The 23,996-nt window shown below is 42.2% G+C and overlaps 1 protein-coding gene across 1 annotated transcript in view; it reads left to right on the top strand.

The window, feature by feature from the left end:
• Nucleotides 1–23,996, top strand: part of NEK10 (NIMA related kinase 10) — a 244,119-nt gene that overhangs the window by 25,818 nt on the left and 194,305 nt on the right. Inside the window, exons 7-14 of the mRNA XM_019508779.1 lie at nt 1–24; nt 4,392–4,470; nt 5,010–5,077; nt 6,021–6,100; nt 12,338–12,424; nt 15,366–15,590; nt 17,916–18,055; nt 19,482–19,543. The exon at nt 1–24 is cut by the window's left edge and continues 18 nt beyond it. Coding sequence (XP_019364324.1) covers nt 1–24; nt 4,392–4,470; nt 5,010–5,077; nt 6,021–6,100; nt 12,338–12,424; nt 15,366–15,590; nt 17,916–18,055; nt 19,482–19,543 — 765 coding nt within the window. The remainder of the gene's footprint in view (nt 25–4,391; nt 4,471–5,009; nt 5,078–6,020; nt 6,101–12,337; nt 12,425–15,365; nt 15,591–17,915; nt 18,056–19,481; nt 19,544–23,996) is intronic.

The following is a 23,996-nucleotide window of genomic DNA, read 5'->3' as shown; positions in this document are numbered from 1 at the left end:
GGGGGGATTGAAAATCTAGCTCAGGTAAAATTCTTCTGGTTACTTCTATATGTTATGTTGCACATTAGCTTCTCAAGACAAGAATACAATGTATCATAAAAAGGAATGTTATTATATTGGGTCAAGGAGAGGAATGAGGAACGACTGTTATTTTATTAGAACAGGGATAAGTAGGTGTGGTTTCCAATTATGCACAAAGCAGGTCTCCTTGTAATTTGGCAGGGTGGCACCAGTGATTTCTACCTAATTGGATTAACAGAAGCTAGCTAGCTGAAGTGAAAAAAGAGTATTAAAGGTCAACACATGTTTGACTCAGTCATGAGTAGTTTTAGGCTGCTGAGGGAGAGGCATATAATGTCTCCTTGAACTTTACAGAATGACTTTTCCACGGACAAACCAAAGTGACAGAAATGGAGTGAAATGATAGTTTTGTGGGGGATCACTGTTTTTTTTCTTTATTTGTTTTATTTTTTGTTTTTAAACGTTTGTTTTTTAGTTAGTGGAAGCTGCCTTTTAACAGCAAGGTGTGTCACCTTGAATGTATTTGAGCCTGAAAGCAATTCTTTTCTCCAAAGAGTCGCAACTTGATTTAATAATAATACATCTCGCTGTTCTAGGATGCAAGTCTTGCTCCATAATATTAGCGTTTCTCAGGAACTGGACCCTCAGGGCACTGTTAATGGGCTGTAAAGCCTTTTATCACTAAGGGTGCAGACAGAAGTTAGCAATAATGCTGTAAATTTCACAACATTACAAAAAGTGCTGAAATTTACAGGACTGTATAAACCAGACAGACGAGCGGCTTCTTCGTGTGAGCTTGTGCTTACATGCAGTGACAGAGGCCAGGCAGCAGGGGGCAATGCCGCTTGCATTGTAAGCCAGCCAGGGCTCTAGATGCTGGCACGCAGACAGCTGCTGAAATTGACCAACAGTGCTATGGTGCCCAGTGGACATGAATACCGCATGCCCCCAGAGGCTGGAGGGGCACAGTGAACTCCTGCAGGTGGTGGTGGCATTGTCAGCAGTGGGAGTGTGGTGGTGGCAAGCAGGGAGCTCCTGCCGGCAGCTGCAGCACTGTCAGCAGCGGGGGGGGCAAGGAGGAGGGCCAACCAGTGATCGGTGACCACCCACAAACGCCGCCAGCAGCATTGGCAGTGGCCAACGATGATTGCGGACTGCTTGCAGACACTTAGCGGTGTTGGCAGCTGGGACATGGGGGTGGCAAGCGGCAACTGCCAGCAGGTGTTGCCAGCAGTGTTGGTGGCACCTTTTCACAGGGGGTGTACCACCAAGCTCAGGGGGTGCATGTACACCTATGTGCACTCCCTATGTGTTGCCAATGCCAGTGGGGCTCGCAGAGCTGGTCACCATGCAGCATAGGCCACAGCAGGCAGCCCAGGCTGTGGTCCCAAGGGTGCTGGACAAGGGTGGGGGCTCAGAGCCTGCCCCCCTGAGCTCCTCTGCTACTTTCTGTCAGCAGCCAGTTTGGCTGTTGTCAACAACAAACAGCGTGGTGGGGAAATGCACTGTTGGCACCAGGTGGCATGGGCATGAGTTAGCTCTCTGGGCTGGGATCCCTGGGGGCGCAGGAGCTGGGCAGGGGTTTGCAACCCCACAGCTCCCAGCAATAATGGTCTTGTCAATTTCAGCCTGATCTAAAATTGACAAGAGACTCTGTGTCTCTACCTCCTCCCTGTGGCTGACTAGGGGCATGACAACTGAACTTCTGACAAGTGTACACATTCTCTGAGTCACTCTTAGAGAGACTTTGTCTGATACTTGATTAGATTACATGCTGTTTTTTAAGCGGTCTGCAGCCATGCACTTGTGTTTGGTCACGGCTTTAGACCGCTTTTGTGGCCAAATCAAATGAAAATTGTCACTTCTGTCTGAACCCTAAATCATTGGCATTGGCATTGTCTTAACTCCTGCCCAGATCCTCAGAGATTAAAATTTATTCCTATCTCATGGATGTGTGATGGCTCCCACATGAGTCAAGTTTAGTGGATTCCAATTCCACTTCTTAGGTCTTAAATGGCAAGATTTTTCAGGGGAATTATTTTCTTACTCCGCTTGTACTGTTCTAGGACAATGGACCCATCTCTATAATGTTTGGGCAGGGCTGTCCAACTTTTGAGCAGCCCAGGGCCTCATGCCATGCAGGCTGCTCACTAGCAGGCAACTTGTCCCTCTCCCCCACTATATGTGCAGTACAGGCAGCCTAGCTCCCCTCTGCTGTGTGCTCTGCCCCACCTCCTTTCTGGCAAGGAGCACCTTGCTGCACAGGTAGCCTGGCCCCTCCTATTGTGCCCCCACTCCCCACCCCTAGGAATGGGAGAGGGAGAGCTCAGAGACCCTGGCTGCTACCACAGCAGGAGAAATGGGGGCAGTAGTGCCTGGGCAAGAGCCCACGGGCAAGAGCCTTGCAATCTCCCCTCATGGGAGCCAGTTGGACAGCCCTGCTCTAGAACTGGATTCAGGCCTCTGGAAGATATGTGACTTATGCAATGAACACACTAATCGCATAATAAATAGTAACATGCCACATGTTAAAAAGACTTTATAGTGGAATAAAATGGTAAACCAGACACACTGATGTTCTGCATTTAGTGTGGTCTGGGACCCAGGGCTGCCTCTTGCCCTGAAGTGCAGGGTTCACATGTTCCCACATGATGGGAGCCTGTCAGCCCCTCATGCTTGGGGACATGTAAAGCCCTGTACTGAAGTTGATGCTGCAGCACAGCCAGCTGGAGAACTGGGGGCCCTCCAATCTCAAACAGACATGTAACTGGGATCTGAGGAGTTTTATCCATGATCCCAAGCCTCATGGTAGAAACTTAAATAATCTCTTTGAAAAACTAAACGGGTCATTGTTTTCTGCTAAAACACACCTACAGAAGGAGGCGGTCATGCTGTAACCACTAGAATAGGGGGAGTCACATGCTCCCTTTTTTGTGCTCTTCTTCTGCTCCCATCAGTTTTGCCTTCCTTCAGGTGAGATTTGTAAGTTTGAAGCCCCTCAGATGGAGAAGGTCCTAAAAACCAGGTCTGACACTTCCTGAGAGAGGACTATAACTTCTAGGTTCTTATATAAAACTGCCTCTTTTGGCAGTTTTAAAATAAAGCAGCCATATTTACAAGCTGAGATAGGGCACCACTTCACTTTGTTTCTGGATCCCAAGTAGGCCTAAGCAGGAGATTGCTGTCTATATGCTTGTGTCAGGCCAGTTCTGGGCATGTGCAGAAGCAGAACTATAGGCCCTTTAATGACTTTCAGGTCAGAGTCATTTGAGGTTAGGAGCCTCCAAGGGTAAGTCCAGTTTCACATGCCTAAATCCTGTATTTGATTTGGCTTAGGTGTCTGATTCGGGGCTTGGGGTTGGTACCTTTTTCAGAGAAGGTTTGTGTATTTTAATAAATGTCTGTTGAATATGAAATACAGGAAAGTCCGTGGAGCAGAGACCAGAACCCTGATTCCCAGCAACTGCTTTCTATCTCACCCCTGCACCCTTCCCCTGCATGTCTCCCTAACCACTATCTCCCTTACTGTATCACTACAGGGTCAGTTTTCCTTACCACCCACTATGGGGTCAGGTTGTCTCATGCTTTTTTTTTTTTTCTTTTTAGCCCTTGAATCCTGAAATCTTTGTTGCACTGTATCTCAGCTTCAGCAGGATGAGTGGAGAGTGTCCTTAACCACTCATGGTTAGCGTACTTTTGCTAGAGTTAGGAGGTGTAGGGCTGAAGTAAATCAGGCTGGGGAGGGCTTTTAACTTTAGTCTCTTGCTCCCTGGGTGACTTCTGTAGCCATTAGGGTATTATATTGGTGAGCATCACCATCACTACGTCATGCCCTGTTTTAACAAGAAATTTAGCCAGAATTCAGTTTGTGCAGAGCCTGGTTCTGTTGATATTTGCTAAGAATGCTCTGAAAATGCCTTCTGGATCAGGTCAAGAATTGGAGATAGAGGGGCTTCTGGTATCTGGATCACATGTATGGCCAGGAGATAGGAACTGAGCTGTGCACGTTATGGCAGTTCTACACAAGCGTGACAGGAAAGCCCTTGGCATTTGGGGAACTTTCCAAGGCAAACAAACATGTTTAGATGAGTTCAGGTGACTTCAAAATTAGTTGGTAGGTAAATAAGGGAGGGTAAGGAAGGGATAGTTTGCAATTATGGGTTTAGGCAGCTCAATTTAATGTAAGTGTTGCTTTAGGTGCCAAAGTCCTGTGTTGAATCCAGCCTATCATGCCTCTCTGAAATAGGAATTTACAGTGTACTGTGAAACTAGGGCACCACCTACAGGCTAACCCATGTATAACAACTTTTCAACTTTGACAGATTTAACTTCTTAACATATTAACAGTCTTTATTTTGTCTCATCTACAGTATATGGAAACAGTAGCAAATGGGTATCTTGGATATGGAGAAGAGCAGCATAATGTAGACAAGTTGGTCAACATAACATGTAAGTGTTATAATTGAGACATAGGCAGATAAGGTTATTTGGGTAAATCTGATATCTTTTATTAGACCAACTTAAATAGTTGGAAAAATTCTTCTTAACAAGCTTTTGGGCACAAACACCCTTCACCAGGTTGAGGAAGCAGATGATCTGTGCTCTTCCTGGATGGATAACTGACACATGACTTTCAATGGATGAGGAACAGTTTGTGAAAGACTAAAGGGTACTGAAACTACTTTAAAGTGTTCAGATATTGTGGTATTGCTAGATTGATTGCAAAAGGAAAACATAAACAAGTCACTGAAAGTGCTGTAAAATAGCAGATTTCATTCTTGTACAGCTGAAAATTTCTTTCATAGACATTGATACTTCTTTGTAATTTAAAATAATGAATACTGTGTATTGTTAATCACATCAAAGAACTTATCCAATTCAAAGGATAAGTCAGTGCTTTATATTCGTGTTGTTATGTTTTTCTGTTAATAAAATGAAAACTATTAAATGAGAGATATTCAATTTATATGATTTTCTTCATTTCACAGATATTTTTCAAAAGCTGTCTGCTGTTAAGGATCAAAGAGAATGGGTTATAGCCAGTGGAGCACATAAAGTAAGTAATTTATAAAACAACTACTTATTCAAATGGTTAACTCTTTCAAAATATAATTAAACTCTCTTCGTCTTCAGAATGGTAGTAGATTAAAAAAATGTCAGTTTTGTAACTTAGAATGGTGAGTTCCATCACCATTAAGATCACTGAGTGGTCTTTTTTATATGTGACCGAGTGAGCTGCTGGCTTTGGGTACAAATTGCAGATCAGTTAATTTAGCTTCTCAGATATTTTGGTGAAGCTTGCCCCTATAAAGATGTTTCAGATTTATATTGTGGTAAGCCTGTGGTTTTTGTATTATAACAGTTTTGAAATATCTGCTGCAAACAATGGGCCTCATTCTGCAGTTGGCATAGTTTTCTGAGAATGACCCTACTGAAAAGCAGCATGGTTGTAGGGATCTGCACTTTGTAGCCTGAATGAGAAACAGTTGGGATTAGGATTGTTATAACCAGGTTTTCTTGAAACAAGTGTACTGCAAAATGTGGGCAATTTTAATTGGATCATGTAGTGAAGTGAAGTAGGGTGAAAAATGGAAAACTTATAGAACCAAAACCCTGTTTATAAAAGCTATTTTATGATCTGAATCATTAGCAGAACACACGTGAATCTTTAAAATGCCAGGCATGTACTAAATACAGTACTTTTTATTTAGTATGGCTTAAATTCAGGGTTAGCCATACTAAGTAAAAAGTACCTTCAGATGTATTTGAGGAGAGGCACTTGCTTCACCTCAATATTTGGCCAGTGAGTAAAGGAGCAAAACTGATTTCTGATATGCTTGAAATCTGTAAGGCTAATTATGCAATCTTGATGATTTAGCATCTTTACTTTTTCTAAGAAAAACCTACAGATTTTTACTGAACAGCTGCATATGTTTTAGTGTCATTATTGGAAACAAAAGATTTATAAACATTTACCTTTTTAAATCACTGATTTCCAGACTTTAGTAAATTTGCTAGGAGCCAGAGACAGTAACGTGTTGTTGGGTGCCCTCCTTGCTTTGACTAGCTTAGCAGAAAGGTAAGTTCATTTTAATGTGCTTTTGTTAGCAATTAATATTTGATTGTGGCTAATGACAGAACATTACCATATTTACTCAAATACAAGACATATTTTTTCCTCCAATCAGCATATGGAAAAAGCCTCTCATCTTACATTCAGATGCAAGGAAACTTCATTCAATACATTGTCTGTCATTAAACTGCTGCCAGAACTAGCATGTGCTCAGTAACAGAAATCAACTATGAAGTTGATTAAATGCAGCCAACACTGAACAAGACTATAAAATACATGGCTCATATTGGGCAAACTTGCTGATGGGAAACATTTTTTTTTTTAAACATTTTATTAGAAAGCAGGCAATATCAAACAGATTTAAAAAGGACTCCATCTGAGGCCTCACAAAGGGAATACAAATACAATTTCAAGAAATTATGTAATATGGGAAACTTTTTTTTTTTTTTTTTACGGTTTTTTTGCACCATTCCTGGAAGCACTGCAATACCAGGCTGATGCATGGAGCAGATAGAGCAAGCTCCAGTTCCACCACCCAACACCAAAAAAACTGCTCAATGTAGACCTCCTATGGAGGACATATTAGGGACAACCACCTGCCCTGGGGAGCCCACCTATGTGGTCACAGTACTTCCCCTATCAGGCTAGCATCCTTTGTGATAAACAAAGCGGGTGATATGGGAAACTACTACAAAAATAGATCAGTGCAGACTATCTGAATAAAATATGTGGTAGTATCCATTGCACTCAGTCCCCCTCCGTGCCGATTCTTTTTCAAGTCTTGGTGAGCAACACAGCATACATTTCAACTTCCTCTTCACTCCCATCGCTGAGCCATGCCTTTCTTTCCCATTTCATTTCCACTGATTCCTGTTTCTTCACCAGCCTTAGAAGTCTGGCAAACATCAACAAATGGCCCTAAACAGTTCACCCAGAATCCCTCTCTCACCTCCTTTCTTAGCCTGTCACATATGGGTAGTGTGGCTCCACCCTCCCTTAGGTGGAGCCAGATCAAGTTGCCCCACACCTTATCTTATAAATATCTGGAGGATCCCAGAACTCATGACAAGAACACCTAGTTCCAGTCGTGAGTGGGGAGATAATTAGCACATGGATCCTCTGTTGGGGGTATCTGGAATACACACATACTGAGTAGTGCTGAGCTGTGGAGTCATCATGGCTTTAAATGCGGTTGACTCTGCTGGGGTGCAGCTCAATGAACAATATGGTAAATCATGAGCCTTTTGACTTTTCATGTATAGTTTGTACTATATATAAATAGATACAAAAATGCGGCTTAGAAATGTATTTATGGAGTACCTGTGCTAAAACTTGCAGCAGTTTGGAAAAAGGGAAAATGCATCAGTTCTGGGTGAACTAAGTCTCTGGGTATTGCATGCAAATTAATACAGCTACATTTATTTCAAGATCAGTGTTTTCAGATTTGCCCCTCACTTCCATATGCTCAGGGAGAGCAGGGTCTGACAGTAAGGATGTGGGGGGAGGAGCTGCAGGGGGAAGTTGCGGAGATAGAGGACAAGAGACCACTTGACCCCCAAGATTTGTTTTTACCTGCTGTAGCAGTGGGAGGGGGACAAATTCAAGGCAGATGTCCAATAATTAGATTCTATACCTGGAAAATAATAACAAATGTATACATTTTCCTTATATAGAATCTGATTTTTGTGGGGATGTCTTATAATTGGAGTCATTTTATACTTGAGTAAATATGGTAAAATTGATATTTTTTAGGAGAAAGTGTTGATACACAAGACAGAGACTCAGTCTGGCAGAGAGGGGTGTGTCTGTGTGTATGTGTGTGTGTTTAATGATAGTGTACGGGTATGTGTGCAAGTCAAAAAGCCCAAGGCTGAATAGATTCAAGTTTCAGAGGTTAGTCTAAGCTGCATAGATTAAACTGATAAGGAAGTGAACAGACATTCACTTTTGATTCTAGAAATCCAGCTGCATGCCTACAGTGGCCCAGGCCAGAAGCTGGGAGGGTGCTTGAGCAGACCTCTCTGCTCCGCTGGAGCAGACAGCTTGGGCCAAGGCTAGCCTGCCCACCCAGTGAGTGGGGTTTTCAGGGGAGATGCAAAGCATCCTGGGATGCTGGGGGACTGTGAGTTAACTTGAATCTGGAGAAGATCTGAGATGGAAGTTTAATAAACTGATTTAACCTATGATCCATCCAGGCTGATCTTAAACTAGTTTCAGACATTTTGAAAACAATTTATGTGCACTGAGCTTCTGTGCTAAGTACAGACATTTGGGTGGTTAAATCAGGTTCAAAACGGCCTCCTGGTTTAAACTTCTCTCATCTGGATGCCAACCTTACCCTTACAGACCCAGTCTCAGTGACTGGCAATCAGTCTAAACCTGAAACAGAACAAAAGTTCCATGCACACAAACTGGTCTAAAAATTGCAGAACCCAGTTTAAGATAAACTTGGATCTATGTAGTATCAGACTCATTCGATTTAAGTCAAACCGGTTCATGGAATTCTGTCCACTTTCCCTATGCAGCCCTGGGGCTGGGAAAACCCAACCACTGGCCCCAGCCCCAGAACTGCTCTTTTCACTTTCCCCTGTCCCATGTAGTGGTCTGTTCCCCCTCACCTTCCCAACCCTTTGCTCCCCACCAAGCCAGTGCTCTCAAGCTTCATCCCACAAGCTACTCTGGGTGCAGCCACTTTTATTGGTGTTTGCTGCTGCCAGAGCCAAGCAAGTAAGTCCTGGTGGAAGGAGGGATGGGGTTTAGGTTTGCTGGGCAGGACACCATGCCAACCCCACCTGTGGGTCACACCTCCCCACCACCCCACTCCTCATTGTTTGTGCCTGCCCCCTCATGCCATCTGAAGTTCATGTCTTCCCCCAACCCCCTACCCATGTGTTGTGTCTGCTCCCCTACTCCATCCGCAGATTGTGCATGCTCTCATCCCTGCCCTTCCATGCCCCCTGTGGGTCACACCTGACCCCCATCCCGCTGTGGACCTGCTGTCCCCTCCAGTCTGATGGACTCCCAACTCCCTGGCTAGCCCCCCACATTCTGACTTACCTGATATTGGACAGCCATATTGAATTGATTTAACCTCCTCATAATGTCTCTGAATATCTATATTTAGCCCTGTTGTGCTACAGCTTTGAACCAGTTTCCAATCACTTATACCACTTTGTAATTTCTCTTCCCCCCACCCCACACACACACACACACACACACACACACACACACTTCATTTTAACATTGAAGCCAGTGGGTCTGGTCATAGTGTAAAAAATGCAGTTTCAGCAGTTGTTTTGTTTCAGAGGTGTTTCGGGGGAGGGACCAGCACTGCCCTGCCGCACAACCTGGTTCTGCAGAGAGCAGAGATCTGCGCTGGGGTTTCCTCACTGCTGCTGCCTGCCCCACGCTGTCCCGGATCTCTGCTCCCTGTGGAGACAGATTGCGTGGCAGGGCAGTGCTGGTCCCTGCTGCACAACCTGGCTCCACAGGGAGCACAGATCTGCGCCGGGGTCTTGTTGCCACAGCTGCCCTCCCCATGCAGCCCCATATCACTGGGGTAGTGCAGGGCAGGCAGCAGCAACAAGAAGACCCCTGGTGCAGATCTCTGCTCCCTGCGAAGTCGAGTCACGCAGCAGGGACCAGCAGACTTGTTCACTGCTCTGCGCTGCTTCCCTGCCCTGAGACCTGGCATGACAGGGATCAGAGATCCTTGTGGGGGTCTCCTCGGCTGCACACAGGGCAGCAGCCCTCCTTCTCCCCAGGATGAGCCACCTACAGCCCCGTCCTGGGGCCCCAAGCCCTGCCCAGTTGGATAAGGCTGTGCAAAGCTTCCCTTGCAGCTTGTTCAAAATGGATTTGACTAGAACAAAACAGGACAGTGATTCAAATCATTGTCCTCTGAAATGGCCGAATCCAAAACCGAATTGAAACACAGCCATTTCACACAGCCCTAGTACTTAGGCCCTGGTCCTATAAGGCAGTTTCTGTGCCCATATAGAAAAGATTACAAAATTGAGGCCACATAGTACCAACCTGCAAGTCATTACGCAGGCACTGAAGTTAAAGGCTATTTTATCTGCATCCAAACTATAGAGGAAAGCCCCTTGTTGAAAATTTGCAGATAAATGGAGTAAAATGTGCCAACAGTTTTGGTTCCCACACCCTTGCTCTTTCTTATGAAATGATGGCCTAAATATTTTCCCTACTAATACTAACAATTATTTCTTTCACTCTTTTCCAAAACAACTTTGAGGTCCCTTTCTGCTTTTGTTCTTTTCTGATAATATATTCTTACTTTTCACTATTTTACTAATTATGTGCATATCATAAAATAAAAATCTGCCTGTAGCATAACAAATTCAGTTCTGTTTCTATCTGTTTTCTTTGTCTGCCAAAATTGTTATCAAAGAAGGTTTGACATATTTGTCAAGAGGGTACAGAAGGAGCATAGCATATTTTTAAGTTTTCTGTATGTTAAAATAATACTTCAGTATAGTGGTTGTTCTTCACTAACATTATATTGTTGCATTTCTAATATGGATAAATAGAAAAAAAGAGAAAATACAACATTTTCAATCTCCAATTCTAATAATTGTATTGAACAAAAATAACTTGTTCTCTGTTATTTTGTTATGGACTTCTAACCTTGGAGAAAAAGTTTACACTTCAAATAAAGTAAAACAGATGACAAAATTGATCCAATAAATTGAAATAAAATAGGGATTTCCTTAGAGAGACTTCTTCATAATCCCCTTTCTATCAAAATGGAGAATGTTTGAAATTTTTTTTGGATTTCATTTTAGCTATATTTTTTAAAATCCTTATTAACCGGAATCATAATACATATGTAGTTTGGTCTTCCATTTAATTTTACACATCAGATAACATTATTTTGCTTATATATGTTTAATCTGATAGTGAATGATTATTTGTTTTCAGTTGCCTTTGTATAAATCACTTCTGCACATACCATTTTTCCGTGCCTCAAAGTAACACACAGTGGGTGTGTCTACACTTGCGCTTTAATACACAGTAGGCTATTTTACTGTACATTAAAGGGTCACGTAAAAACTGTGTGCATTCATTACTGCACATTAAGGCAGCCTAATGTGCATTTCTTTAGTGCACATTGGACGTCTTAAATTTAATGTGCATTAGAAAAAGTGCCTTAATGCATGTGTAGATATGTCCAGCTTCTCTGGCTACCTGAATGTAGACAGGAAAATACTTATGCTAAATCCCTATGAGTAAATAGAGCCAAATGTATAATCTCTGCTTTTTCTTAAATCTGTGATTTTCTTTAGTAGCTTTCCAAAAAGGCTTTTATTTTTGGCAGCATATTTAGGTGACTTTTAGCTAACTCCATTTCTTTAACACTATTTTCTTTTCTTTCTTTGGAGTTATTTAAGCTCTCTATCCTTTCAATGCTCTTTTCAGTGTATCAGCATCAAAAACCTTAATTATATTTGAAGAGATATAATTATATCTTTATAATAAAATTTTAAATGTTATATATGATGAATAAATATTGTACTTATTCTAAAGAAGGCACTTTGTTTCAGAAAGTGGTTGAATAGGTACTGAATTTTAATCATTGAATATATTTAAGCGTTGCTCTTGGTGGTGGTGCTTTCTTGTGCTGTGGCATAGGTGATGACAAACATTTAGGACCAATTCTTTAAGGGATTTTGATGCCTAAATTCCTTTTTATTTAATTTATTTTAAAAATGTGGGCCTGAATGGTAAAAACTTTGCTGATTGTGCTGTGCTGTAAATTGAATTATTCACTTGCAAACTGTGAGTTCCGTTGCTTAGCTAAGCTCCAAATATTAATTTTATTTCTCTGTCCAAATATAATCTCAGAAAATAAAAATATATAAACAAACATTTGCAAAATATAAACTACTCAGTTTTCAGCTAAAGACCCTCATTTTTTAGTTTGTTTTTTTAAAAGTATTTTTGTGAGCACATTTAAATCTTTAACCTTTCCCCGTTGACCATGTTAGTTTTATGAAATTCATGCTATAGAAATTAAGAATTGTTGAAATGTCAATACTGACAAACATGTGTATACCTTTATCTTTTAACTTTCATATACAATGTGACATATTACTGAAAGTGTAGCTGGCCAAAGCAATGTGGGGTGCGGGGTAGGGGCATAAGGGGAGGAGGTTAAGAATAAATAAATTTATCTCATATCATTTTCATTTATATAAATATCTAAGAATTTTCCATTTGTAGTCCAGAATGTAGGGAGAAGATAAGTGAGCTCACCATTGTTGAAAACTTGTTGGTGATATTACAGGAATATGACTTGCTCTCTAAAAGGTAAGCATTAGTTTATAGATTCATTGTGTTACAGTACCTTTTTGCTTTAAAATGTATTTTAATTTACAGAAATATTACACATATTTAGTTTGATTGATTCACATGCCATTTTAAAAGAGTTCAGATGAGTTTTGAGAAGTACAGTATTTTAAATCCAGTACTGATGTTACAAAATGTTCTCTAGTAGTTATCTACTACTTGTTGTCTTCCTTCCCATTGACAGCCTACCACGACTGCAAAATGCTGACCTAAAGGGACATCTGTGGTTTCCTTGCTACTCTCTCACCATTCAAAGTGGGGTTATGAGTATGCTGCTGGAAAGTACATGCTGAACTCTGATTTTTGTCTTGAGGGCTGTTATACAGTAAAACTGTTTCAGTTTATACTAGAGATTAGTTCAGATTCTATAGGTCTTGGGGCAGGGGAGCCCAAAGGCAACCTAACCCTTTTTAAATTCATGTCTGCTCAATTGAACATGCTGAGTAGGCCTGAAATAAACTGAAGGGAAAGTGGCCACCGTGTACATTGTAGAAAACCACTCAGGAGAAAAAATACCTTAAAACAGGACTGCATTCCAATTAACATGCAGTATTATGTATTTTAAAACAGGTTTTATTGCTTGTTTCACTTACAGTTAAGGACAAGAAAATGAAGCATTAGAAAGATAAAATCAAATCTTTTAGCAGATTAAAAATGGTCTGGTCAAAAGGTTTAATACAAAAGCATTCTGTTTGGTGACTACAGGCCAAATATGTTAGCAGAAAATTATGGATTCTTATGAGAATCTTGTCTCGTGGTATTTCTGACCAATATGGTAAACACAGAATTAAAAAATGATGGGAAAGGATCCAAATGTCTGACTGCTTATTCTGCCACCACCTATAAATCTTATGAAGTACATCCAGTATTACTTGTAATTCATTAACAGCAAATAAGGGGTTAAGAAAAATGATGGTACTCTTGTAAGAGTTAATCTGAAAAATTACTGTCTACGGAGCCAGAGTGATAATAATTCAAAGGGCTGCTGCTGCTGCTAAAGGTTGAGCTAAAGGGAGTGCCCAATTTAATGCCCATTTTTGCTGCATCTTGTCTAGTGACAAATGCTCTGGAGCATGAACTGCTCCAGGCTAAGTGCCCCATAGTAACATAAGTGGAGCTTTCAAGGAAGTTGGGATGTGCACCTTTTTCCAGTCATTTTGGAGAATTCAAAGTTCCTCTGTTCTCCTATTTTTAATAGGCAATATTCTTTCTTTCCCATCCTTGCATACCATTTCTGGATGCATTCTTTTTCTGAAATATTTTACTTTTCTGGATTGAGCATATAGTCCAGGTGAGAAAAGAAAACCAAACATTGAGTTTCTTATTGTAGGGCTGGGACTCCAGTTGTATTGAACTCAAAGGGCCTATGATTGTGTTTGTACTGCACCTGATAGTACACATACAGGAGAGTGGCACAGACTTTTATCTTTATAAATTAATATAATTTAAATCTCTAATTCAGTTAATGTAATTCCTTTAATTATATTGCCAATTACCTAATGGTACGTAACTTATAGCAACAGCATTTAACTCCTTCTGAACCAAGCAGTAAGCCGAACTATGATCTAAACTGTCCTCTCTAATTAAGAGGAGAAAATATGGATGGAATCCAGTGTTTGATTTGACCATGTATATTTGCTCACAGTTACACCGTAGGTCTGTGTGAAGCGGCTAGTATTTTCTTCAGATTCATCTGATTCGGGGTACAGTGATTTGATTCAGTGATTCAGATCACTGTCCCAAATCTATTCAGTTGAATCTGATTCAGAGATTTGACTGCAGTCGAATCTGCCCCATCCCCCGCCTGCTCTCAATGGCTGCCCTGCCCACTCTCCCAGCTCCCTGATTTTAAAAAAAAAAAAAGGCCCACACTCACCATATGCTGCCAGGTGAGGGGCGATCCCAGTGCACCCCACTGCCCTGTACTGTGTGGGGGCTCTGCCATGAGTCCCCAGAAGCACTGAGGCTGCTGCAGTAGCCGGTGAGTCCAGCCTTTATTTTTTTTATTTTTTTAAGGGGCCAGGAGCTGGGGCTAGGCGAGGCAGCCATGTGTGGTGCTGGGACAGCAGGCAGGGAGCAATCAGGGGACCTGGGGGAGCACACAGGGGATGGGACCTGGCAGGTCCCCTCTCCTCTAACCCCCATCCTCCACTCTAACCCCCATCCTCCACTCTGTACTTACCAGCATGGAGTCCAGGTCCAGCTCCCTGCTGCAGCAAGCAGGGACTGCCCAATCGCCAAAGCTCTCTGAATCTTTCCCAAATTGATTCAGAGGGCTTCAAATCAATTTGGACCTTTCAGTTGGTCTCCTGATTCGATTCGGATTCAGCCACTGAATCAGGCCGAATCTCCTCCAAATTGAATCAGTACCCGAAGCTTCGCACAGCCCTATTACAAGGATCTTTTTCAGGCATCACTATACCTGTAAGATTTTGTTTGTTTTTGTTCTCTCTCTTTCTCTCTCTCTTTTTCAGCTTTCCCTCAGGGCTTTATTCCTGTATTTCCTCTGCTGTGTCCTTAGTTGTTTTGCCTCTGCCTTTCTGGTGTTTTTCCTGCTTCTCTCAAATGCTGTCTTATGCAATCAATTTCCTACTGAGTCCACAGGAAACCCCTCTGCCCATATGGCATAACTTCTGCTCAACCTTACCATTCTGGTCTGTGTTTGGGCAGTCACCTCTATTTCATCTGTTATAATCATTTAACTGTTCCCTCATTTAGCCTGAAAGGGACTTCAGCTGCTAGGCCTACCAGCTTCAGTGGGGTTTATTATAGGTTGCTTTGGACACCTTTGTATATACAGTAGCTCCAAGTTACTACAGTGTAATAGTGACTGCAATAACAATTATGTGGTGAGCACAAATGAATGATGGTGGTGTATAATTTCTTGCTGATATGTTTTCAGGTTGACTGCTGAATTACTACGTCTCCTCTGTGCAGAGTCACAACTCAAAGAGCAAGTGAAAATGTACGAAGGAGTTCCCATCCTGCTCAGTTTGCTACATTCAGATCATCTCAAGCTTCTGTGGAGTGTAGTTTGGATTTTGGTACAGGTTTGTGAAGACCCTGAGATTTGTGTGGAAATCAGGATTTGGGGAGGAATCAAGCAACTCCTTCATATTTTGGAGGGGTAGGTCTTCAGTTTTTAGGACCAGTAACAATTACCAATGACTTTATATCATAATCTAATATAATTACATAGCCATTTGGCCATTGTGCCCGTCCAGACTTGAGTAGGAGCTTCCAAGCTTCTCGGGCTCAGATGGTCCTGCCTCAGTTGGGACCTGCCTTGGGCACCTGTGCCAGCTGTATGTCACGTCCCAAGAAAGCTCCTGATACTCGCCCACCATGTCTTGGTCTTCTGTTCTAGTGTGGGAGGTTTCCTTCTAGTTGGGCATTGCTTGGAGGTGCCATCAGCGGAAGGTCTTGGGGCTCCACCTCCCCTACACCACTTCCATACTCCAACCAGATGGACTTGACCATGGGGTAGATGTTCCCCAATCTCCCTTTATGATGTCACCCCACTCTGGTCTCACAATGTAATCTCATCCTGCCCGCTGGTTCTAGTTGTGGACTGGCTTACTAGACTTGAGTTGCTTCAGTTGGACTTGGCCTGTCAGATCCTTACTGGACCAAGAGGGTCACTCTCCCTCTCTGTAGTTATGTCCCTTCCAGCCTAGCCAACTGGTGGGCTGTGTGTGTTACTTCCCAAGGGCCTCTACTCTCTCAGCCCTGGATCTACCCCATGTGCCTATGTTCTGGCCTGAGGGCAACAACAATTTATAGCTGAATCTAAACAAACTGAAAAGGGATGGGGAGGTAGTGTTCTCCCCTCCTGAATCACATGTCCTGCATGTGTATCGCTGGCTATTCCCTCAGCATCCCCTCCACATCTAACACTGGGCGCTGATCCTTTGACATGTAGGCTCCCCCTTTGGAACTCCCTCCTGGGTCCCTGCTCGGAGCCATTGCTAGCTGTACCAGCTGGGAGCTCCCAGCTGCTTCACAGCTGGTGCTCTTCTTCTCCCTGGCAGCCAACTTTTAAATCTCCTGCACGGTTCTGCCAGCTGATGTCACTGCCCCGCACTGGCTCCAGCCACATAGATAAGCGGCTGATGAAGCGTGTGGGCAGTTTCTCTCCTGGCTACTGGTTCTCTGCCGTCATTCCTGTGGCTAGTAAGCTTTTTTTTATTCTGGGGTTTTGGGGCTTGTTTTCTCGAGGCCGCAGGGTTCTCACCGTGGTTCTTGCCCCTGAAGAGGGGTTTCCACCCCTTCGAACTTGTCGCTCCGTGACAGCCATTTATCATTTAATAAAATAGCAGTCCTCTTCTGTTCCTGCAGGTATTGGTATACCTAGCATTCTGTAGAAAGTAAAAGAAATTTAGAGAAATGTGTTCAAGTCTTGGTGATTAAGAAGTGATTTTTTTTGTTTAGATATATGCCATACTTTTTAACTAATATGTTTTGTACACTTTACTAAAAATATATAACAATATCTATAGTTAAATGTCCAGAGAGTTCCTATGTTGATTAGACAGGTAGGAAGGGACATTATTTGTGTTTTTTACAGTGTCTTAAACTTTCAGTCCAGTGATGAGGGGTACAGAATTTTTAGGTGCTCAATTTAAGCCAATTTAAGAGGGGCCTTATTTTCCTAAAAAATTTGAATAATCTACTCACTGGGATTCAGACGCCTTTTAAAATATCTGAATTTGGGCACCCCAAATCTCTTCTTGCTTTAGGTTACAGTGTATGCTGTACCTCACAATGTCTTGGGGTGAAATTACACGTTAAACTTAGACCATATTAAGGGCACTGAAAACACAGGTGTCTGCACATTAAAGTTTGTTAATTTGTGCTAAGTGCCCTCTGAGCATCTTAAATGTATGCTACTTCAGGCAAGGGTTAACTCTGGGCCATCCTATCTAGCTCATGGTAGGTCTGCTCCACAGAGATGAAATGAGTCCTTCAGCATCCCAGGACGAAATGTTCCCAGTCTCCCTCCCCCCAAGATCCAGGATGAAGCTCCTAGTCACACCCCTGATCACAAGCTCTGTAGTGGCAACTCAGAATTATGCAAGTAACAAATGGTGTTAAGCCTTAATGTGAGGCTGCCAACAGAAAGAACATTCTAATGTTAACGTTACTTAACATTCCATGCATTTAGTATGGTTTAAGTGTAACATGTAATTTCACCCTTATTTAAACCGGCAACACTACTTACCTGAAATGACAGGAATGCACTTTATGGTTTATGAGTCATATATATTCTTTTAATAAAATTTGTAACTGCTTTGGTATAGTTTTTGTGGAGTATCTGTCTATCTATCTATCTGTCTATACATCTATCCATTCAGAATAGAAACAGAAATACAAGTATAGGCAAGTTTCAGAGACAGTCAATAAAGGTAATTATTAAATCTTTTTGCCCATTATATTTTCATTTTTTTTCTAGAGATAGAAATCTAGTTTCTGACCGTTCTTCCATTGGAAGTTTATCTAGTGCAAACGCAGCAGGGAGAATCCAACAGCTTCATTTGTCAGAAGATCTGAGTCCTCAAGAAATACAAGAAAATACTTTCTCCCTTCAAGCAGGTGTGCATTCTGCTGTTCTTATTATAAATCTATTACATCTCCAAAAGAACCATAAGAATCACACTTAACTTGTACCCAAGGTTGACTTACATTTGCACCCCCACTGTCCTAGCTTTAGTATTTACAGCATTTTTGTATACATTAAAAATACCAATTCAGAAATATTTTCAGTGCAATTTTTATTAGACTTGATTCTCTTGTGAATCTGAAGATTTGAGGATGATTCAGAGAATCAGCAATTCGGCAATAGACACAGATTTAAATATTTTTTCTGTATGCCTCGAGGTACCAAATGCGGCTTGTGGATGGGACGAATGGAGCGTCCCAAAGGTGTGCAGAGGGGCCCCCCCCGTGTGCTTGGCAGTGAACCTGGAAATGCATCCTGGGTGCCTCTCAGGCCCAGGAGGCACCAGTTGCTAAGCTGGAGGGACACTGGGGACCCCCCACGTGCTCCCTGGCAGACCCAGAAGTGAACCGGAAGTGCTTCTGATCCACTTCTGGGTCTGCTGCCAAGCGCGCTGTGGAGCCCCCTGTGCTCCTGTGGGACACTCCATGCGCCCCAGCATCTCTGCATTCATGAGCCACCTGGTACCTAGAGGTATATAGAAAAAAAGCATTTAACGCTTTGTCTATGTCTGAATCCCTGAATCTTTCTGAATCGATTCGGAGGGTTCCAATTCCATTTGGAGAGATTAAAGAGTCTGTTGATTCAATTCGGATTTGGAGATTCAGCCACTGAATCAGGCCAAATCTTTGCTGAATTGAATTGGGGACCGAAGCTTTGCACAGCCCTAGTAGGTAAGAGCTTTATATTGAATGATCCTCAGGAGTTGTATGTAAACCCTCCCCCCACCCCAAAAAAACCCCAAAAAACAAAAACCTGAAGGCTTACCCCTCTAAAATATATAGAGAGCTATATATATTGGTCAATATAACTTTAGAGGGGTAGGTTTTCAGTTTTTGTGTGTGATGATATCTGTGTATAGATATCTATATGTAGAGTAGGTACATCTCCCTTCAGTTCTAACAATAGTTCATCTGCTGTTACTGTTTTAAAGTTTGTTTTTTTAGCCCAAGGTTATTTTTATTTAGTTATCCCCTTTTTTCTTTAAATCAAAGTTTTAGTATGTTAGGTCACTCATAAAGTGGTTGTGCTGGAAATATGCTATTAGAAATCGTCTAAATTTATTATTGCTCTAAAAGGTCTTGCCATGAAAGGCTAAGTGGAGCCATATCACTGGTGAATTAATTACAGCAGCTTCCTATAACAGCCCTCAGGCAAGTCAGTTGGAATTAGGCACCTAACCTGATTAGGCACTTTTGTAGTTTCTACTAGGTTATCAACTTACCTGTCTGCATTTTTAACCACGTAAGTATTTATGTGAATCTAGCCCTGAATATTTCTCTCTGATTTTTTTTGTTCTAGCTTGTTGTGCTGCAATTACTGAACTAGTACTCAATGATACTAATGCTCACCAAGTAGTACAGGTAGGAAAATTTTATTCAGTTAAGTGAGGCATTATAATATATAATGTTGTGTTTGTTTACTAATGGCTTATTGTGCATCGTTACAGATGAGTTATCAATCTCTCTCATGTTTGGTCAGCACTATTATACAAAAGATGCAAACAGCTTATTTGTAGACTTCTAACTTATTACCATAAAATTATGTTTTAATTAGATATCATAAAAATTGGTTGGGTAATATAGCCAATAATGCATGTATTAGTCATAGGACATAAATAGTGTTATTGAGCTATGGCTTTTTGGGCTTAACAACTGTTAACTAGCACCACCTTTTTGCCATTTTCAGAACTGAAAATAAAACTAATGAGAGAATTGTTTGACAAATATTAATTCAGAAGCTGATATACACTCTGGTATTTCATCTCTGAAGATGTAATTTTGACTTAAATATTTAAACAAGTCATTCTTTTAATAGCTCATAATTTATGCTTCTAAAATGGTTTGAATAAGCGGATTATTTCTAAGGATTCCATAAATAATCCAATATCTCTTACTTACGCAAGCAAGTTCAGAAGTTAACACCAATTAAAAAATTCAGAGCCATCTATTATATACTAAATTTTAAATCAAAATCAATTAAAATATGCAAGGGAAATCCACGTTAAACCCAATGTATCCATTTTGAATCCAAGAGAGTATCCTAAAGAGGACAGAGAAAAGGTGGATAAGGTGGCTGGCACTGGGAATGGCAGAGACTCTTGGGAGGGCGGGGCGGGGCAGGGACCAAAAAACTCCTTGGGTAGATGAAACACTAATTTTGTTGAAATCATATGAATTAGGGAATGCCATTTTTCATCTGAACCACATTGTATTCAATTGTCCCTCCTTTAGCCTGACCCATGAGCCAGCTTCCTCATAAAGGCCCATCGACTCTTAGTTCCAGTTTCCAGTACATTTATTTTACATATGGAAATCTTGTCCTCACAGCAAACAAAACAAGCAACAACATAAGCAATCATGCCAGTAACAAACAAAAGTAAAACCTCTGGTCTCTTCTCAGATCTAGAGAGAGTGAGGCAACCCAGGCTCTGTATTTTTCCCTCAGTGTACCAGCCTCCTCCCTTTCTCTCCCTTTTACCCTACCTGGGAGCTTTTAACTTCCCCTAGGGTCAGCCAGTCATCCCTGTCAGCTGCCCCAAGGCTCTAGGCAGGTAGACTATTCCCTCTAACCCCCTGCAGCTGGACTCCAGCCCCTGAGCCATGCACCTTGTTACACATTCCCTCTTCCAAGAGTGGAACCTAGGATACACTCTGCCAATTTTTTTTTAATTCCCTCTCCTTGCTTCTCAGGAGAAAGAGTCTGAATTTGCATGTGCAGACCCAGGGCAATGGCATATTAAAAAAACCCAAAAGTGGTAGAGACAGGTACCACTTTGTCAACTGGGGGTTATCCTCCCATATAGCATTAAGCCATATTAAAGGGGCACGGTCAGTCACAAAATAAAACAGGCCCCTAGGAGGTAGTAGCAGAGAACCCACGTAATAGCTAGATACTCCTTTTTTATCATGGCACACTTCTGTTCCCAGGGAAGCAGCTTCCTGCTGAGGTACAGAATGAGGTGTTCTCCATCCTCAAACTCTTAGGGAAGAACCACCCCTCAGGCCTTGCTCTAAGGCATCTGAGTCTGCAGTATAAACTCTTTTGTTAAGTACAGGCTGTTCTACTGCATAGTAGCCATTTTCCTGTTCCAAACACTGTCTTGCTTTGAGTGGATCTCTTATAGTGCTTACTTCTGCAACAGGTCAGTTAGTGGTGCTGTGATGGCAGCAAACTGTGGAATGATTTACTGGTAATAGCTTGCTAAGCCCAGAAATTATTTCAGCTGCTTTTTGTTCCCAAGTTCGAGGCTCCTCTGAGACAAATGGGCAAGAATCTTCGCTGGGCCATGACTCAGGGCTATGCATTCAGGTTCCAAGTCTCTAATCAAAACTTGCGATCATAGGCCTCCTCTATAAGATGCCAAATGGTCTGCTATGGCTGCTTTGAGGGTCTTGAGATCCCAAGCTGAATCTGTTCCCAGGGTCTAGTAAGCAGCCTGTGTCTCCTCAGTTAAAAAAGGGGCCACCCTCATACCCCACATGTCCAGTGGCCACTGGTAGGTCTCTACTCCCTGCTCAAAAGTTGCAAGGAAAGCCTCTGGGTCACTTGCCAGTCCCAGCTTGGTGAGGACCCCATCTTCTATCCTTGGAGAACCAGGTGATTCACCAACTTGGGTGGGGGTCTGTCTTGAGTCCAAATGCAGCTTCAGGAACTCTTGTGGTTGCTGCTGCTGGTGCTTCCTCTGGAACTGCTACTTCTGGAGTTGGACCTGCTGAAACAGCTGCTGTTGTTGCAGCCTCAGCCCCTCCAGACATTTTAGCAGTGTTCATGTCTCCATAGCTGGAGCTGGATTTAGCCTACCTCATTCTCCACCATGTGTAGCAGATTGTCTCTCCTTTAGCCTGACCCAAGAACCAGCTTCCTCATAAAGGCCAGACAGCTCTTAGTTCCAGTTTCTAGTACATTAGTTTTACATATGAAAAGCTTGTCCCCACAGCAAAACAAAGCAAGCAATATGATAAACAAGCGTACCCATAACAAACAAGAGTAAACCTCTGGTCTTTCCTCAGCTTTTCCCTCAGCATACCAGCCTCCTCTCCCTCTCCCTCAGCTACCCTACCTGGAAGCTTCTAACTTCCTCTAGGGACAGCCAGTCATCCTTGTCAGCTGTCCCAGTGCTCATAGGCAGGCCAGCTATTATTCCCTCTAACCCCCTGCAGCTGGGCTTCAGCCCCTGACCCATGCACCTTGTTACACACGTGTATATTTTAAGTGGAGTCCAGTTTTTATTTCAGTAAAATATCATTTATTTAAATCATATTTAATTTATAAAAATAACTCTTTTTTTGAGGAACAAGAAACTGTCAGTGCAATGGAGTAGCGCTTTGCTACATAGCACTCCCAATACATTATGACGATGATCTTGCGTGCTTATTTTATTCCTGGATCTGGCAAAATCAATTAAACTGCTTGCAGTTAAGCATGGACTTGGGATCAGGATATTGCACAGATGGCTGCGTATCTCCTTGCAGTTGGTCACTAGTCTGATGCCTTAGATCTAACTTTTGGATCCAACGTGCTTCCAAGCCCACTGGGCCTAAGCAGTGTCCAGACATCATCTCTATCATTCTCCTCTTAGGCACACAGACTCTCTCTCTAGGATCCTTTGGCATATGCTATCACATGGCCCAGCTGCCATAGGCTCAAGTCCAGTGCTGATCCCTGAACAATCCTCTCCAGTAGCTTTTACATGCTGTTGTCTGGAGCTCCACCATCTTGGGCATTCCAGTTTATTGTTTAGCACTTCAGAGACTTGTGACAGATGAAATAAGAACCTCAGTTTTCCCAGGAACTTCTTAAACACATATACTCTCAATAGGCTCCTATATACATGCAAGGAGGCTGCTCCAATGCACTGTAACTGCTGTACTCCAGCAGGCTCCCACAACACATGTATCAGCATCCCCATGATGAAAAATGGTGGCAGGGTTCTTTAAACTAAAGCTCATTTGATAAGCTTTAGTTAAAAGCGCCCCACTGCCCTTTTTCAGCATGGGGACGCTGATACACGTAACTCCCCAGGTGTTTTTAAATTAGTGTGGCTCTCAGAGCTGGACTAATTAAAGCACCCCTCTTCCCCCTCCACCCCCAACCTCCTGGAGCATGTCTATAAATGCCCTCAGTTTTAGTAAGCTCAAGTTGGGAGTCACAATAGGCATTGGATGATACAAACAAAGTTATTATCAAAACAGATACTGAAATACAACATGGTTTGTACAGAATCAAATGACCTACAGGCATACCTTGTTTTATTGCAGTTCGCAGATCTTGCATTTTTTACAAATTGAAGGTTTGTGGCAACCCTGCGTCAAGCAAGTCTATCGGTGCCATTTTTCCAACAGCATTTGCTCACTTCGTGTCTGTGTCACATTTTGGTAATTCTCACAATATTTCAAACTTTTTCATTATTATTATATTTGTTATGGTGATCTGCGATCTTTGATGTTACTATTGTAATTGTTTTGGGGCGCCATGAACCATGCCCATATAAGACGGCAAACTTAACCGATAAATGTTGTGTGTTCTGACTGCTCCACCAACCGGCCGTTCCCCCATCTCTTTCCCTCTCCTCGGGCCTCCCTATTCCCCGAGACACAACAATATTGAAATTAGGCCAATTAATAACCCTACAATGGCCTCTAAGTGTCCAAGTGAAAGGAAGAGTCGCACATCTCTCACTTTAAATCAAAAGCTAGAAATGATTAAGCTTAGTGAGGAAGGCATGTCGAAAGCCGAGATAGGCCGAAAGCTAGGCCTCTTGCACCAAAAAGTTAGCCAAGTTGTGAATGCAAAGGAAAAGTTCTTGAAGGAAAT

Source organism: Gavialis gangeticus, unplaced genomic scaffold (assembly GCF_001723915.1).
Source record: "Gavialis gangeticus isolate Ggan-Ray unplaced genomic scaffold, GavGan_comp1, whole genome shotgun sequence".
NCBI lineage: Eukaryota > Metazoa > Chordata > Crocodylia > Gavialidae > Gavialis > Gavialis gangeticus.
Note: the sequence above shows the minus strand (reverse complement) of the source record. Positions and strands in the feature narration are given on the sequence as shown.